Source organism: Alexandromys fortis, unplaced genomic scaffold (assembly GCF_014885135.2).
Source record: "Alexandromys fortis isolate MF-2015 unplaced genomic scaffold, M_Fortis_MF-2015_v1.1 scaffold_446, whole genome shotgun sequence".
NCBI lineage: Eukaryota > Metazoa > Chordata > Mammalia > Rodentia > Cricetidae > Alexandromys > Alexandromys fortis.
The window spans coordinates 31431-48299 of record NW_026068314.1 but is presented as its reverse complement, the minus strand read 5'-3'; the positions used below and the strand labels follow the sequence as shown (position 1 = coordinate 48299).

General features: G+C 38.3%; 1 protein-coding gene across 1 annotated transcript; it reads left to right on the top strand.

The window, feature by feature from the left end:
* The first annotated feature begins 9679 nt into the window (after positions 1 to 9679).
* On the top strand, positions 9680 to 10621 carry LOC126495097 (vomeronasal type-1 receptor 90-like). The gene has a single exon (XM_050132699.1). It carries the CDS (start codon positions 9704 to 9706, stop codon positions 10619 to 10621), a length of 918 nt encoding a protein of 305 aa, XP_049988656.1. The 5' UTR covers positions 9680 to 9703.
* Positions 10622 to 16869: the final 6248 nt, after the last annotated feature.

Below are 16869 nucleotides of genomic sequence, written 5' to 3'. Positions count from 1 at the left end.
CTGTAGAACTGGGTGGGACAGAAACTTCTGTCAACATTTATTAGCATGGCTCCCTCTGCATCTGCTAAAGACTTCTCTTACTTGGCCCTTCTTCATCCCATCATTCTGTTTGACTATCCTGCCCAACTTTATCCTGTTCAGCTATTGACCAGTCAGCTTGATTATTAAACCAATCATAGTGACGTATATTCATGCGGCATACAGAAGTATTATTCCACATCATTCATGTCTGTAATTAAACATTGACTACACAGGTGCCTGCTTTACTTACTTTTATATCTCTATGATGAAAGGCTGCAACCAAGGCAATTTATCAAAGAAAGTATTTAATCTGGTTTGCAGTCTCAGGGTATTAGTGTTCTTGAAGGCAGGTGAAGGAACAGCTGAGAGCTCACATCTTAGTCTACAACCAGAGGCAGAACAAGAGAGCACCCAGAATCACATGAGTCTTTTGATACCTCAAAGCCCACCCCTAGAGACACACCTCTTCCAACAAGCCCCATGTCCTAATCCCTCCAAAACAATTCCCCCAACCAGGGACCAAGTATTCAAATATTTGCAAATATATGGGAGCAACCTCTTTCAAATCAACATAATGCTCTTTCCACATTTGTTTCGTGTAGGTGGAGACTGCTCTTTCAATTCTGGTGATTCAGACCTGAATAATCACACAGAAACTATATTAATTACAGCACTTCTTGGCCGACAGCTTAAACAAATTCCTAGCTAGCTAGCTCTTTTTTTATTTATTAATTAATTAAAGATTTCTGTCTCTTCCCCACCGCCGCCTCCCCTTTCACTCCCCCTCCCCCATTCAAGTCCCCCTCCCTCGTCAGCCCAAAGAGCAATCAGGGTTCCCAAGGACCACCCACCTCCATCCAGGTCTAGTAAGGTGAGCATCCAAACTGCCTAGGCTCCCTCTTTTATCTTAACCCATTTCTATTATTTTGTATTGCCATGAGGCTGTGGCCTACCAGTAAGGTTCCATCTGGCATCTGTCTCCTTGGACAACTACATGGTATCTCTTTGATTCTGCCTACTCTTTCTCTATATCTCTATTCAGATTTTCTGCCTGGCTTTACTAAGCCATTGGCTGAAACAGCTTCTTTATTAACCAATGGTAATAAAACATATTCACAGCATACAGAGTGGAATCTCACATCAGTTTGTGACCATATTTCTCTGATGTCATGTAATGCTTTTTGAGGAAATATAAGCATAACTTATGTAAAATTCTGTGAGCATGTTTGAGTAAAGGGTACAAGAAATTCTAAACTACCTTGATGAATGCCATGCGTATCTTTAAACATCCTCTGTCAGTGACATCTGCTACAACTGACAGAATTTGTCCAAGCAGATTTCATACTATGACGAAAGTAGGATGAAACTACCAATAGTTCCCTTCTTTATTTCATAGGCCACAGCAGTTTTGATTAATTGTGCTTGGTGTCAGACCAAAATTTATAGTATTGTGGTACTATGAATGAAAATGACCCCTATAGACACAAAGGGAGTAGCAGTATTTGAAAGAATTAGGACACATGATCTTGTTGGAGTAGGTGTGGATTTGCTCAAAGGTGTCACTAGGAGTGGGCTTTGAGAATTCCAAAGCTCGAACCAGACCTATGGCCTAGTTTTTTTCCAGCTACCTGTGGATCAGATGTAGAACTCTTAGCCATTATCTACCTGTACCATGTCTGTCCATGTGCCACCATGCTTACCACCATGACAATAATGGACTGTACTTTTGAAGCTATAAGCTTACCACATTTAAATATTTTCCTTCTAAGAATTGCTGTGGTCATGGTGACTCTTCACAGTAATAGAAACCCTAACTAATACAATTACACACACACACACACACACACACACACACACACACACATTGCTGAACACTTGAATGGAGTTTGTGGACAGTGTTCTACAAGTTACTTGGTGGCAGCATGGACCAACTGGTTACCAGAGTTGAGGTGGTGAGGGCAGCTCCCATTCTGCAGTCTCGGAGGCAGTGAACAGATCTCTTCCATGTTGGACTGGGCAGAGCCAAAAGGCAAAGCAGCCTTAGTCCTAGCCATGCCGCTTATCATTTTAAGAAGTACATCTGGACAGAAAAGGATTAAAAATACACAATAGATTCAGACATAAAAGACCTCTAAATGAGACAGAATATTTAGAAAATGTATGTAGCCTTGGAAGAGAGAAGAAAAAGAGCATAGAAAGTTACGCAAAGAAGTAAAGTCTTTAAAGAGTCTTTTATATTAAAAGTAATATAAAAGAGTACAGACAGTCATAGATTAAAGGAGTAAAGAAAAATAAACCATGTAATGATGGGAAAGAGAGTCAGTTTTCCTCAGAGATGTGGCTCCTGAGAGGCTACCCATGCTCCAGTTGGATGGTCCTACAACCATATGCATGTAGGCAGCACTAAGTGGGCTCAGTGGTTTTAAAAGTAAGAGCATTGGGGAAACATTGGGGGAATAGAAAGGAAAACTGACCCTCTTTCCCCTAGCAGCAATCAGTTTTCAATATCCCATCAGATATTGGTGGAACTTCATGAACCCTGTGATGGCTATTTTTGGTTGTCAACGTGACTATATCCAGAATGAAGTGTAATCCAGAAATGGAGGACACAGTTATGATTCAGACGTTGAGGTAGGATGATACTTGCCTTTAATCCAGACCTTGAGGCATGTTTTTAATCTGGGCCACACCTTCTTCTGCTGGGAGGTCAATGGAAGAAAGAAGGTGGTGTGTTCCTTCTTCACCTATTTGCCTTTTCCTTGTCAGTATATCTGTTTCTACTTCTTGGGGATTCCAACATATACAGAAGACTGCCTGAGACACTCAGCCTCATAGAACTGAGCAACTACTAGATTCTTGGACTTCTTATTCAAAGCTAACCATTGTTGGACTGCAGACTGTATGTCATTTCAATAAATTCATATATACATATATTATTTATTATTATTATTTTATTTACGCCTTGGCAATGCTGAAGCATGCATGGGAAGCCCATATATGGCAATCTTTTGCACTTGTCCATATTGAGTTTCATGATCTAAGTTGATCAGGACGACTGACTAGGTGTCTTCCTCAAGAGGGCACCAGATTTCATTACAGATGATTGTGAGCCACAATGTGGTTGCTGGGAGTTGAACTCAGGACTTTAGGAAGAGTAGGCAGTGTTCTTAACTGCTTAGCAATCTATATTCATTCTATAAGTTCTGTGACTCTAAAGAACCCCGACTAATACAGTTATAATAATAATAATAATAATAAAATTGGCCTTCATAATTTATAGCATCTGGCACTATTAGGAGGTGTGGCTTTTTTGGAGTGGGTATGGCCTTGTTGGAGGAAGTGTGCCACTGTGGGGGTGGGCTTTGAGGTTTTCTATGCTCACTATAAATTCTGTATAGCCATGTTCTTTAAAAGAATTTTTTAGTTTTTTCCCAATATCTTATACATGTGTATATTATATGTTGAGTGTATTATATTAATTCTTTGTCCTTACTTATATTCTGGTATCCTTTTCTCTCCTATTGGTATTCTTAGTCACTCTAGAGAAATAAAAAATAATCGATATTAATTCTTCTAGAGTTTTCCCCAAATTCTTTCAATGGTATTATCCTTTTTTTTTTTTTGTGAAAGTCTGGTAAAATTTAAAAGCTGGATAGAATTCAGTAGTAAATCTGTCTGGGCCAGGGCTTAAATTAGTTAAGAGATTTTTAAAAGTACTACTTTCATCTGGTTGTTTATTACAGATATGTTTAAACTGTTTATCTTCGTTGAGTTTAATTTTGTCTAGGAATTCATCCATTTTAAAAGAAATTTTGTTTTTGTTTTTGAGATTTTAATTTAATTATATTTCTTCCTTCCCTTTTCTCCCACCAAACCTTTCCGTATACCCTTCCCATTATCATTCAAATTCATGGTCTCTTCTTCATTGCTATTGCATACATATATGTATTTGTTTATACATATATATTCCTAAAGATAGCTTAGGGAGTCCATTTAAAGTTACTTGTACGTATGTTTTCAAGGTTGACTATTTGATACTAGACAACCAAGTGGTGTGCTCTTCTCTGGGGAGGACTAACCCTCCCACCCACAGGTTTATTCGATTGTTGTATAGGGTTTGTTAGAATTCAGGCATTATGCTGGCCTGTCACCTGACAGGATGTACGCTGGCCAGCCTAGTCCTTTGGACCCAGAGCCCTTGCCCCATACCTTCGTTCCTCGGACCTACCGATCTTTTGGGCTCCAATTCCTTGGCCTTTATGCTTCTGTCTTGAACTCCACTGTGAGCAACCTGGTACACCTGGCCCCTCCTCTTGAGAACCTGACAGAGTGCATTGCCCCTGTGTCATACCTGAGTGCAGGGCAGACAGTATCCTGTCACCTTTAAAAGGTGATACTCTATCTGCTTCTACCTTTTCTTTGCTTCTCTCTCTGTCTCTGTCTCTGTCTCTGTCTCTGTCTCTGTCTCTGTCTCTGTCTCTGTCTCTGTCTCTGTCTCTGTCTCTGTCTCTGTCTCTCTCTTTCTCTCTCTCTCTCTCCTCTTCCACACTCTTGTCTTCAGAGGCAAGTCTCTTCCCTTCTCTTACCTCCTTTTCCATTCCCTTTCTCTAATAAAACTTCTACCATAAGCTCTGTCTTTCTGACATGTCTGTCTCTTACCTGTAGCATGGACTCTCACCTTCCAAGGTCTCTCTCCTGCAGAATCTTCTCAGGGTTCACTCGGTAAAGCTGTGTAGAGTTGAGGCCTCATTGGCTTTTTCCACTCCCATTTGGCATGTTCATTGGCGTCATCCTTGTTCAGGCCACATTTGGGTGGTAATGTTGGTGAGACGTTATGAGCACAGCTTCTGATGTTAGTAGGCTACACAATCTCACAACAAACTTTTGGGTCCTTTGGTTTTTACTATCTTTCCATTTCCTCTTCTGCAGTGTCCCCAGAGCCTTAGGTGTAAGAATGTTTTGCATGTGTATCTGGTGGGACTGGTCTTCATATCTCTCCATTTTGATTGATTGTGGTTTTCTGTAGAGGTTGGTTGCAAAGAGAAGTTTCCTTGATGAGGGGTAGAGACTACACGTGTCTGCGGATATAAGGACAAATTCTTATAGACTATTGTTGGGATTATTTTGTTTCTAGCAAATTAGTGGTTGTAGATTCTTCTCTAATAGCCATGACTGCCCTAGCACTGAGTTGTTAAGTAGGTTTCCAGTATCAGGCATGGTATGACTCTTGTTGAACAGATCCGAAGTACAATCAGAGAGCCATTGTTTGCCTTCAAGATATGTGCATCAGTACTCCTGAACCTGTAAGGTTAGAGTTCCATGCTGGTCGTTGATGGGGGTCATAGGTGTCATTGGTAGGTGGGACTGTTGCTTGTGTCCTTTGGAAGTTTGCATGCACCTTCTGGGTTTGAAAGTTTTCCTTAAAAAAATCAACTATTATTTTGATGGGTTTTCTTTATTTGCGGATTGCAGTTTTTCTCTTGAAACTTGCACTACACCTTTACTGTCCTGTCTACTTTGTGTTTTAACTATGAGATGCCACTTATTTTTTTTCTCTGTTTTGTCTTTACTGTGTTCTGTGTGCTTCTTGTAATTGTATGGGTGAGTCTTTTCTTAGTTTAGGACAGTTCTCTCTATGATCTCCTTGTAGGTCCTGTATTTGCCATTGACTTGGGATTCTTCTCTCTCACCTTCACATAGAATTTGAAGGTTTTATTTCTCCGTGGTGTCCCACATAAACAATATTATCTAGGCATGTACAGCTCTACAACTCACTATCTGCTGATTACATCACCTCACGTCTGTGCCTCTGTAAGAAAGATTACTTTTCTTAAAGAGTGTTTGGAGGTGGTGACATTTTCTTAATTTTAGCAAAGTGTTGTTAATTTCTAGGTGAGGTCCCAAAGCCACTGTCAAGTAGGAATGGAGGCTATCAGGAATATTTTGGAAGCAGAAAGGATACCTTGGAGAATCGAAATGTTTTTTTTTCTACTTTTATAAATAGTATATTATGATTTTTACTTGTGTTTTGTTCTCAAGGACTGGGATCAGCTAATGCACACAGACATGTAGGGCCTGGGGAGAACAGCTCACACACAAGAATCCCAGAGCTCAGCTGTTCCTACTGCATGTTTTCCTAGAATTAGGGAAGTTCACTTTCCCATCTGATGGTTGCACTTTCTGACAACCTCAAGGACAGGATTGCCCTTTACAGATGACATGATAATCATGGGTCTAGAGGGAGATGAGCTGACGACTTTTCTTCTTTATAACTACTTCGCAGGGCCTCATTCTACATGGATGCTTATCAAAGGCCTGGCCAGGTGAGGGGTATGTTTTTCTATTCATTAATAGTGAGAGCTGTAAGTAGGGGGTGAATGAATTAAGATTTTCTGTAATAAAGTACTAGAGAATTCTCTGCTTAAAATTTTACTTTTGCGCCTTACTGTATCAAGAGCAAACACAACAGATTCTTATAGACAAAAAATATCAGTGTAATGATTTGTAAAAGAACATAGGTTCCGCTTACTATGATCTTTGGTTGTAATGTATGTGACAGTAAGATGGGGCTGCTGGAAAGAGGACAGGGTTTAGCAGAAGTTCAGAAAACAAGAACAGGAAAGGCTAGTAGGGTGAAGATGCTCAATACATATTATATATTGAAAATAAATGTCATGAAACTCATCCCTTTTTACAATGATTATACACTAGTACATATGTAAAACGTAGCCCGAGATGGAATATTTTAGCAAGTGTATCTGACTATAGATTCTCCTGAGTGTGTGCTTTAATAATTTTAAGAACATGGTTCCATATAGATTATGTGTTAGTTGACAGCGTGTTAGTTTTCCATCCCTGTCATAAAACTCCCGAAATGACTTCGAGGGTGAAAAACAAAGGATAAACATTTATTTGTTTGCAGAAGTACATATTAAGTTACATTTAAATTATAAGATACATTTAAATTGTAGTTTGTATTTTTTCATTTTACTTCTTTTCTCAAGTCAACTGATTATGCATTCATATGTAAGTTAGAAATACACAACAAATATTAACTAAGTCAGTGTTTATCTGTTCTCTTCAATTTGCATATACGTTCTTAGGAAAGTTTCAACTTACGGCCTAGTGAAACATAAGACATTCTTAATATCGTATAAGTTTCCAGACAGAAACCTGCAGATGACTTAGTCTTTGGATCTAGTCAATTTAACAGTCATTGCTTCTCTACTATTATAAATGTTTTTGGGTATACTTTGTATTTTAATACTTACACCAAATATTACAACTTAAAATAATGTAAAAGCTTCAAACAGTGAAATTTCTTTTCAAATAAAACAAATGATTTTTTTCTCAGTTCATATATATGTTAGCAACTCATTTTGTATCTATGGTAGCTATGGTCATTTTTGTCTAAGTCTCAACTACAGTGAGCTCCAGAGAAAAATGCCACTTGATAAATCAGAAGATGTGTCATTTTTGTATGTAATAAACACTTACAAAGCAATGGATATGAAGTAGAGAGGTTAAAGTGCATACCTTTGGGATAAGAAATGAGCATCTTAGATTACTTTTTAACCTTATATTATTATGGATATTATATATTAATAATTATGGATGTATAATTAATAACAAATTATTACATGTATATAGTTTGTCCATTTGTAATTTTAAAAATCATTTGGGCTACAGTTTTTAGAATTTGGAGACCAAGCCTTGAATTAGTATTACTGTGGAGCTTTTATATATTTATTTATTTAAGATTTATTTTATTTTGCATATACATATGTTTTGCCTACATATATTTTATGTGCACCACTTTCTTGCCTGGACAGGAGGGCAATGGATTTTCTTGAACTAGAGCTACAGATGGCCATGAACAACCATGGATTTGTTAGGAATCATACCCAGGTCTTTTCAAGAGCAAGATGTACTCATTAACATTGAACAATATCTCCACCTTGATCCTGGAGCTTAAAAAAAATCCCAGAACACCACAACTGTGATGTATGTTGGTGAGGGAATCAGACTCTGGCAATTAAGGTGGTTCTATTCCTTTACTAGATCAAGCAATTTAAGAGCCGAACTCACATAACCATAAAGCTTGGTTTATGGTCTCATTCATAGTGCCATTTTAGAGAGCTCTCAGCCACTAACTTCTGCATAATTTCTAGACATACATGCATCTATGCATTTGTATATGTGGACTTACTTATATTAGTGAACTTGAAAATACAAAGGAACTCTTTTCCGAGTCAGTGTTTTCTATTTCTCTATCACAAAGCCAATTTTAAAGTACCGAATTAGATTAATTTGATAAAATAATGACCCTGGTCATCAGGGCAAATAACTAACATAGGCCCTAAAGGTCAGACTGTTGAGTGAAATAATAAAAACTGTCTGGGTGCTGATTGATGACCATGTTAACACTGGGGACCTTGATTTCCACTGCATGGGACGGAATCTCTTTTAAAAACAGAAATTCCAGAAAGATCACTATATGGTCGTTTTCTACAAGTTCATGCTTGTCACACTGTTTTGAAAATAGTGTTTGTCTTAATGTCACATGTTCTCTCTCATTGAGGGCTCCTCGCTCCACATCTTCGGTTGTGAATGCAGAAGAGGGGAAAGTAAAACAGTCATTGCCAGGATATGGGTGGTGGGGAGCAATAGAGGAGACTAGCGGGGTACCAATGGTCGCATCAGGGAAGAGGGGAAGTGAAGCTCAGTAAGTGGAAGGTAAATGCAGAAGAAGGAGGGAGGTAGGTGAGATAGCAGTGCAGGTGACTGAAAAAGGCGTAAGTAATCATACTGTTAACTATTTACATCTTCCTTCAAAACAGAAAAGAAAAATAACATTTGTTTTCATAGCTGGGAGTTAGTTCTTTAAACCTAAAATGCAGTCTCATAAAAGTGATGGAGTAGGAACTAAACCTAGAGACATTTAGGACCATTTACAATCATAATTAATGGTTTTTCAGTTAATAGGGTATGAAAAGTGCAATAATGACCTCGATCTGTATTGTTGTTTTCTTTAATACCAGATCCCGAGGAAGTAAGATTCCATGAAAAAGGATAAATTGAGATAGACATTTATACTGATTAAAATAGTGGGGTTATCATGAAATATCACTGTGATTCTATTAGGATTATGGGTCAAAACATGGATAGTTGCAAAATATAGCATATTAAAATAATGTAACATGAGACTTACTCACCTCACAGTTTTGGATTTCTTTTGTGAATACTTTCCATGTAAGTTTTACTCGGTTGTAAACATGTGACTAATATTCTGTGTTCATCACTACTGTTTTAGTTGTTAACTCTAAAACGAGGCCATGTAAATCAATAGGATTGGATGTCTAAGGCATGACCCCTAGGTGAGTAGCAGGCCCACAAAGTGTGCATTCTGTATAGTATATGACTGTAAATGCCTTTATCATCTCTGTTATGCTATATACACAGGTAGATACATGGAGAAGTATATAGAAATGTGGGCTGTGATATCCAGACTGGAACATCAGAAGTTAAAGAGATGGGTTAATCAAGAATAAGTAGGTAAAATAAAATGATGATATAGAAACACTGACCAGTGAATCACAAGTCTGATGTATATTCTATTATTTTTCCCAGGTATATAAAATACGCTTCTACTATAGTGTTAAGATGAGTATGCTTTCCACGTATGTCCTCGTTAAGGAATGTCCTTAATTTCCAAGCTTCACTTGGAGTCCTAGCCAACATTTTTCTCCTTTTTTTCTACACTTTCATAATTCTAGGTCACAGACCTAAGCCCACGGATGAGATCTCCTGTATATTGGCCTTCATCCACATAGTGCTGCTACTCACTGGACCGGATATTTGGCTTTGGGACATATTTGAGTCACTGAACATTGAAAATGACTTCAAATGTAAGACAAATTTTTACATAAACAGAGTGATGAGAGGCCTCTCCATCTGCATCACCTGCCTCCTGAGTGTGTTTCAGGCGGTCACTCTCAGTCCCAGTTCCTCTTTGTTGGCAAACTTTAAATATAAAGTAAAAGAATACATGATTCGTGCTTTCTTATTTATCTGGTTTTTCAACTTGTTATTCAGTAGCCACCATATCTTCTATATTGGTGCTTTTACCAATGTGAGTGAAACAAACCAGATGAAGATCACTAAATCCTGCTCCCTCTTCCCCATGAACTACATCATCAAGGGATTCATTTTAACAGTAGCAACCTCCAGGGAAGTATTTCTCATAGGAGTTATGCTGATCACAAGTGGATATACGGTGATTATCTTGTTCAGACATCAGAGGCAATGCCAACACCTTCACAGCCTCAGCTACCCAAGAGCATCTCATGAGAAAAGGGCCACCCAGACCATCTTGCTGCTGGTGGTTTCCTTTGTGGTCATGTACTGGGTGGACTTTATCATCTCATCCACTGCAGTCCTGTTATGGATGTATGACCCAGCCATCCCGACTGTCCAGAAGTTTGTGATGAATGTCTATCCCACAATTACTCCTCTGATACAAATCAGTTCTGATAACAGAATAACCAATATGCTCAAAAACACTCAGTCTGTGTACCACCATATGTTTAGAAAAGGATAATTTATTTTTTAACAAAATAATTTATTTATTTATATTTATATTTATGAGTATTTTGTCAGCTTGTATGTATGTGTGAATTCCTGATATCCCCAGAGAAAAGGTCATTCCCCTCCCTGAACTGGACATATAAATGGTTGTAAGGTATCATATTGGTGCAGTTGCAATTATATTTTTTCAAAATACGTATTCTTAAACTGCTTAATAGTTCAAGTAGCAAATCAGGATTCTTCATACATTTAAATAAATTTTGTGTTATCACACATGCACGTTCTTGTGACGTTTCTGCTGCCAAGTGCTCTAGAGCCCTTTAAGTTCACTGTATACGGTAGGTTGAAATTTCCACAGGAATTCTCTTATCTTTCCTTTTTACTTTATATCATAAATGTTCCCTTGATGCTGAGGTTACTCAAAGGAAGCTCCTTGCTGATGTTGACTTTTTACGTTTTTCTTTCGAAGGGATTTTTAATCTACTCTCAGTCATCAAAAATTAGTTTAAATATCCTATTTAAACTTTAATTCTTTTTCTTAAGTATAGTTTCTCTGGATCCAGAAAATTTTGTGAATTTAAATTTTCTCTTTTTACCACAGTTATTTAATGAGCTTTATATGAAAATTCCATGTGCTTGTGTATTTGTTCTTCATCAGTTCTTACTGATGTATTAGTCATAAAATAAAAATTGATTATATATATACATGATATACAGTGTGTTTTTTTGTGTATGTGTGTATGTTTGCATGTGTGTGTGTGTGTGCACAGATGAAGGATGTGTGTGCATGTGTACATGCAGGCCAGGAGGCAACATTTTCTGTTTTTCTTCACAATCCACTCACCTTGGTTTTGATAATGTCTCTCAGTGACCTGGGGATTGCCAAATAGGACAAAATGATATCCCAGCTATTTTCCTGTGTCTGCCTCTCCAGCTCTGGGATTTCAAATATGCAACACCATACTCCACTTAAATATTTTTCTTTTACTGATAATAGTTCTGTTTTACAGAGTATATTCTGAATAGAGTTTCTCCTCCCTGTACTTAGTTCCAGGAAACCTGAGCTTTGGCAGTGAAGGAAACCATAGTAAACAGAGAGCTGCTGAAGATGTCATTGAGAGAGGGACCATATCACAGCCCCAGAAAGCAGCAGATCTTGGCCGCTTCGGCCACATGGTTCTGACTTAAGATGAAGGTTAGAAGAAAGAGGCTATGGAATCTCCCTTTGTGACTGAGGAAAGCTGTTGGCTGAGGCCAGGCACAGGGGTGTCACTGCTTGGAGGCTTAGAGAAGCCAATTTGTGTATCTGTGAAAGTCAAACCTGGATTGCCTCAGAGATCCCAGGCTGTTGGAAATGACAGAGCCATATTATGATACCTGCTGAGGAAAGCTGCTAACAGGGAGTGGAATCAGCCCAAGTGAGAGAAGTGTTATGTGTTTTTGATCCTATCCATTCTGACCATTCTGGTGCAAGATGGTAGCTCAGAGTCATTTTGATTTGCCTTTCCCTGATGATTAAGGATGTTGACCAATTTCTTTTTTTTTTTTTTAAATATTTATTTATTATGTATACAACGTTCTGTCTGTATGCCTACAGGCCAGAAGAGGGCACCAGACCTCATTACAGATGGTTGTGAGCCACCATGTGGTTGCTGGGGATTGAACTCAGGACCTCTGGAAGAGCAGGCAATGCTCTTAACCACTGAGCCATCTCTCCAGCCCTGTTGACCAATTTCTTAAATGTCTTTCAGTCTTTTTGAGACTTTTCTGTTGAGAATTCTCTGTTGAGATCTGTATTGTCATGTTACCTCCTGCGGAGTCTGTGTGATCTCTCACAATGGCACAAGCTTCAAGGAAGAGTGCCTGCAGAGAAGGGGTGTGTGCTGTGCTTCCTGCATAGGAGCCCTTGCACTTTTGGCATTACCTGCTTATGTTCTAAGGAATAAGGTCTGGTTTCTTCTGGAAGGGAAGATAGTATGTTTAAGTTTCCAATTTCTACTGATGAGCCATTACCATATACAGGAGTATATGATGCTAATGGAGGAAGATGGGTTAACATTCAAAGGAAAAAGGTTTCCAGGTTTAGCCTGGTGCTTATTAAATGAAGAACAAAAGGAAAACTTAACTAAACAATTAAGACAGGTGCAGCAAAAATGGGATAAGGGTAGATGAGAGAGATACATGCCCTAACTTCTTAAGATTGGTTTTGGAGAAGGTTTGAAAAGGAGTTAGAAATTTGGAGAAGGAGAAGGAACAAGAAGTTCTGCACAGATTGCAGAAATATAAAAAGACTGTAGACTGTGTGACTATTAACCACAACTGCTTGCCCATAGCTCAAATTGCCATGAACTCATAGCCTAGATAAAGATTTATATCGAAACTAATGCCAAGCCATATCTAGCATGACCAGCCGCAGGCTTGCACTGGGGACATCTGTCTGATGAAATTCTATTCTCATGTATCTGATATAATGATTCTAAGAATAATCTGTACCACATGAAAAAAATAATACATGCTGTTAAGCAATCCTTTCTCTATAAAGAATGAGCCTCATGCCGAGTAAAGATGCATTTAGATGCAATTTCCTTTTGAGTCTTGTGTCTGTTTGTCATTCACCATCTCCTTACCCACCTATTACTGAGACCCTGTCCCGTCGGTCCCAGTGCTCCAACTGAGCTAGTCCTTAGCACTGTACCCCATTTTTTTCATTGGATTATTTTGTATTTTGACGTCTAGTTCATTGATTTCTTTACATATTTTGGAGACCAGCCCTCTGACAGATGTGGGGTTGGTGAAGATCTTTTTCCATTCTGTAGGTTGTCATTTTGTCCTATTTATGGTGTCCTTTGCCTTACAGGAAATTTTTAATTTCAGGAGGTCCCATTTAGTGATTGTTGCTCCTATTGTCTATGCTGCTGGTATTTAGGAAGTGGTCTCCTGTACCAATGTGTTCAAGGCTTCCTTCACTTGCTATTCTATCAGGTTCAGTGTACCTGGATTTATGTTGAGGTCTTTGATCCACTTGGACTTGAGTTTTGCACATGGTGATAGATATGGGTCTATTTTCATTCTTTTATTTGATGACATCCAGTTATGCCAGCATCATTTGTTGAAGATGCTTTCATTTTTCCATTGTGCAGTTTTATCTTCTTTGTCAAAAGTCAGGTGTTCATAATGTTCAGGTGTATGGTTTAATGTCAGGGTCTTCAATTTGATTCCATTGGTTCATGTGTCTTTTTTTTATGCCAATACCAAGCTTTTTTTTTTTTATGACTATGGCTCTATAGTAGAGCTTGAAGTCAGGGATGGTGATGTCTTCAGAATTCCTTTATGAAGTACAGGATTGTTTTAGCTATCCTGGTTTTTTTTTTTTTTTTTTTTTTTTGAGATAGGGTTTCTCTGCAGCTTTGGAGCCTGTCCTGGAACTAACTCTTGTAGACCAGGCTGCTGGCCTTGAACTCACAGAGATCCACGTGCCTCTGCCTCCCAAGAGCTAGGATTAAAGGTATGTGCCATCACTGTCCGGCTATCCTGTGTTTTCTAATTTTCCATATAAAGTTGAGTACTGTTCTATCAATGTCTGTGTATGATTCTTTTGCTATTTTGATGGGGATTGCATTGAATTGTGCATTGCTTTTGGTAAGATTGTCATTTTTATTATGTTAATCCTGCCTATACAAGAAAGACTTAAAGTTCTTGTCATACAGGTATTTCACTTTTTAGGATAGAGTTACCCCATGATATTTCATATTATTTATGGAGATTGTAAAGGATGGTGGTTCTCTGAATTTTTCTCTGCACATTTATCATTTTATATAGGTCCGACTGATTTTTTTAGTTATATGATGTGGGAGTGTCATATATCAATCTGTTGATTTCATTGGTTAAGTTATAATAAACCAACTGCTTGGCCTCAGCTTGGAACATAGATGGGAGGAGTAAACAGAATAGAATTCTGGGCGGAAGAGGAAGTGAGGTCAGACTCTGCTCTGCTTCCAGAGGGACCGGACAGCTCTGCTGGAGCAGAGACGCCATGCTCAGCTCTCCCAGGCAGCTGCAACCCACGATGGACTTAGGCTAGAATCTTCCCGGTAAGCGCACCTTGGGGTGCTTACACGCATTATTAGAAATGGGCTAGACCAGGTGCGAGAATTAGCCTATAAGGGCTAGTTCATGGGCCAAGCAGTTCTTTAAATGAATACAGTTTGTGTGTTGTTATTTCGGGCATGAGCTAGCCAAGCGGCCGGGGTGTTGGGGACGCAGCCCCGCCGCCGCTTCATATTCCAACAAAATTTGTATACCACTACATTACTGAATGTGTTTATCAGTTGTATGAGTTCCCTGGTAGAATTCTTGGAGTCCCTCATGTATACTACCATACCATCTGTAAATAGCAAAAGCTTTGCTTTTTTCCAATTTGTATCCTCTTGATTCCTTTTCTTGTCTTATTGCTCTCACTAGAACTTTGAGTACTATATTGAATAGATGTGGAGAGAGTGGACAGCCTTGTCTTTCTTGTTACTGATTTCAGTAGAATTGTTTTGAGATTTTCTCCATTTAATTTGATGTCGGCTATCAGTTTGCTCTACAATTGCCTTTATTATATTTAGGTATGTTCCTTGTATCCCTGATCTTTCCAATACATTTATCATGAAAAGATGTTGGATTTTGTCAAAGGCCTTTTGAGTATCAAGTGAGATGATCATATTATTTTTTCTTTTAGTTTATTTATATGGTGGATTACATTGACATATTTTCTCTATGAACCATCCCTACATCCCTGGGATAAAGCTGCCTTGATCCTGGTGGATGATGTTTTTTTGATGTTCTCTTGATTAAGTTTGCCAGTATTTTATTGAGTATTTTTGTATTAATGTTCATGAGGGAGCCTGTCTGTAATTCTCTTTCTTTGTTGTATCTTCATGTGGTTTTGGTGTCAGGGTAACTACAGCTTCATAAAAGGAGTTTGACAATGTTACTTTTGGTTCTATTGTTTGGAGCAATTTGAAGACTGTTAGTATTATCTCTTCTTTGAAATTCTAGTAGAATTCTTCACTGAAGTCATCTTATGCTGGGCTTTTTTTTATTAATAAACATTTAATAACTGCTTCTCTTTCCTTAGGGGTTATAGGTCTATTTAAGTTTTTTTTATCTGGTTTTGATTTAATTTTGGTATGTGGTACCTATGCAGAAAATTGTCCATTTCTTTTAAAATTTCCAATATTGTGGAATATACGTTTTGAAGTATGATCTGATGATTCTCTAGATTTTCTCAGTATCTGTTTCTATGTCCCCCTTTTCATTGTTTATTTGTTAATTATATAATCTCTCTCGGAGCATGATTAATAAACACTCAGAGAAAGAAATTGGGGTTCATTCTGAAGACCAGAAAAGCAAAGCAGCCAGCCACTGACTGTTACCTCGACCCCAGTCTTAAAATGGTGATCCTTTCTCTAGGAATGAGATTGTCTGAGAGCTGTCTCCTCCTAATTTATAATTTTCTTTAAGGCTAGGATTAAATGCGTGCACCACTACCACCTGGTTTTTATGGCAAACTAGTGTGGCTACTGTGATTAAAGGTGTGTGTCATTTCTGCCTGGTCTTTAAGGCTGGCCAGTATGACTGCTTTACTTTTCTTATCTCCACGAATGCTTTATTTTATTAATTTTATTAAAATACAAGTGAAATACCACCAAACTCTCTGCTTTTTGGTTAGTTTGGATAAGGGTTTGTTGATCTTGTTGATTTCTCAAAGAAAAACTTTTGGATTGCTCTCTTTGTTTCCATTTTATTGATTTTAGCCCTCAATTTGATTATTTCCTGTCATCTACTCCTCCTGGATGAATTTGTTTCTTTTTGTTCTAGGGCTTTCTGTTGACAGTGGTTTCTGTCCAGCCCGGTCCCTCACCCATCCAGTCCCAAAGAAACACACATAAGTCTACATTAATTATAAACTGGTTGGCCTATTAGCTCGGGCTTCTTATTAACTCTTACATCTTAAATTAGCTCATAATTCTTGTCTGTGTTAGCCTCCTGGCTTGATACCTTTTATCAGTGAGGCATTCTCATCTCTTCCTCTGTGTCTGGCTTCCTCTGTGACAACTGCAGACTGACCCTTTTCTCTTCTCAGAATTCTCCCATCTTACTTCCTGCCTGGCTATCGGCCAATCAAAATTTTATTAAACCAATACAACAGACAAATCTTTACAGCGTACAAGACCATTGTCCCACAGCAGCTTTCAGGTATGCTGCTTTGTGTTT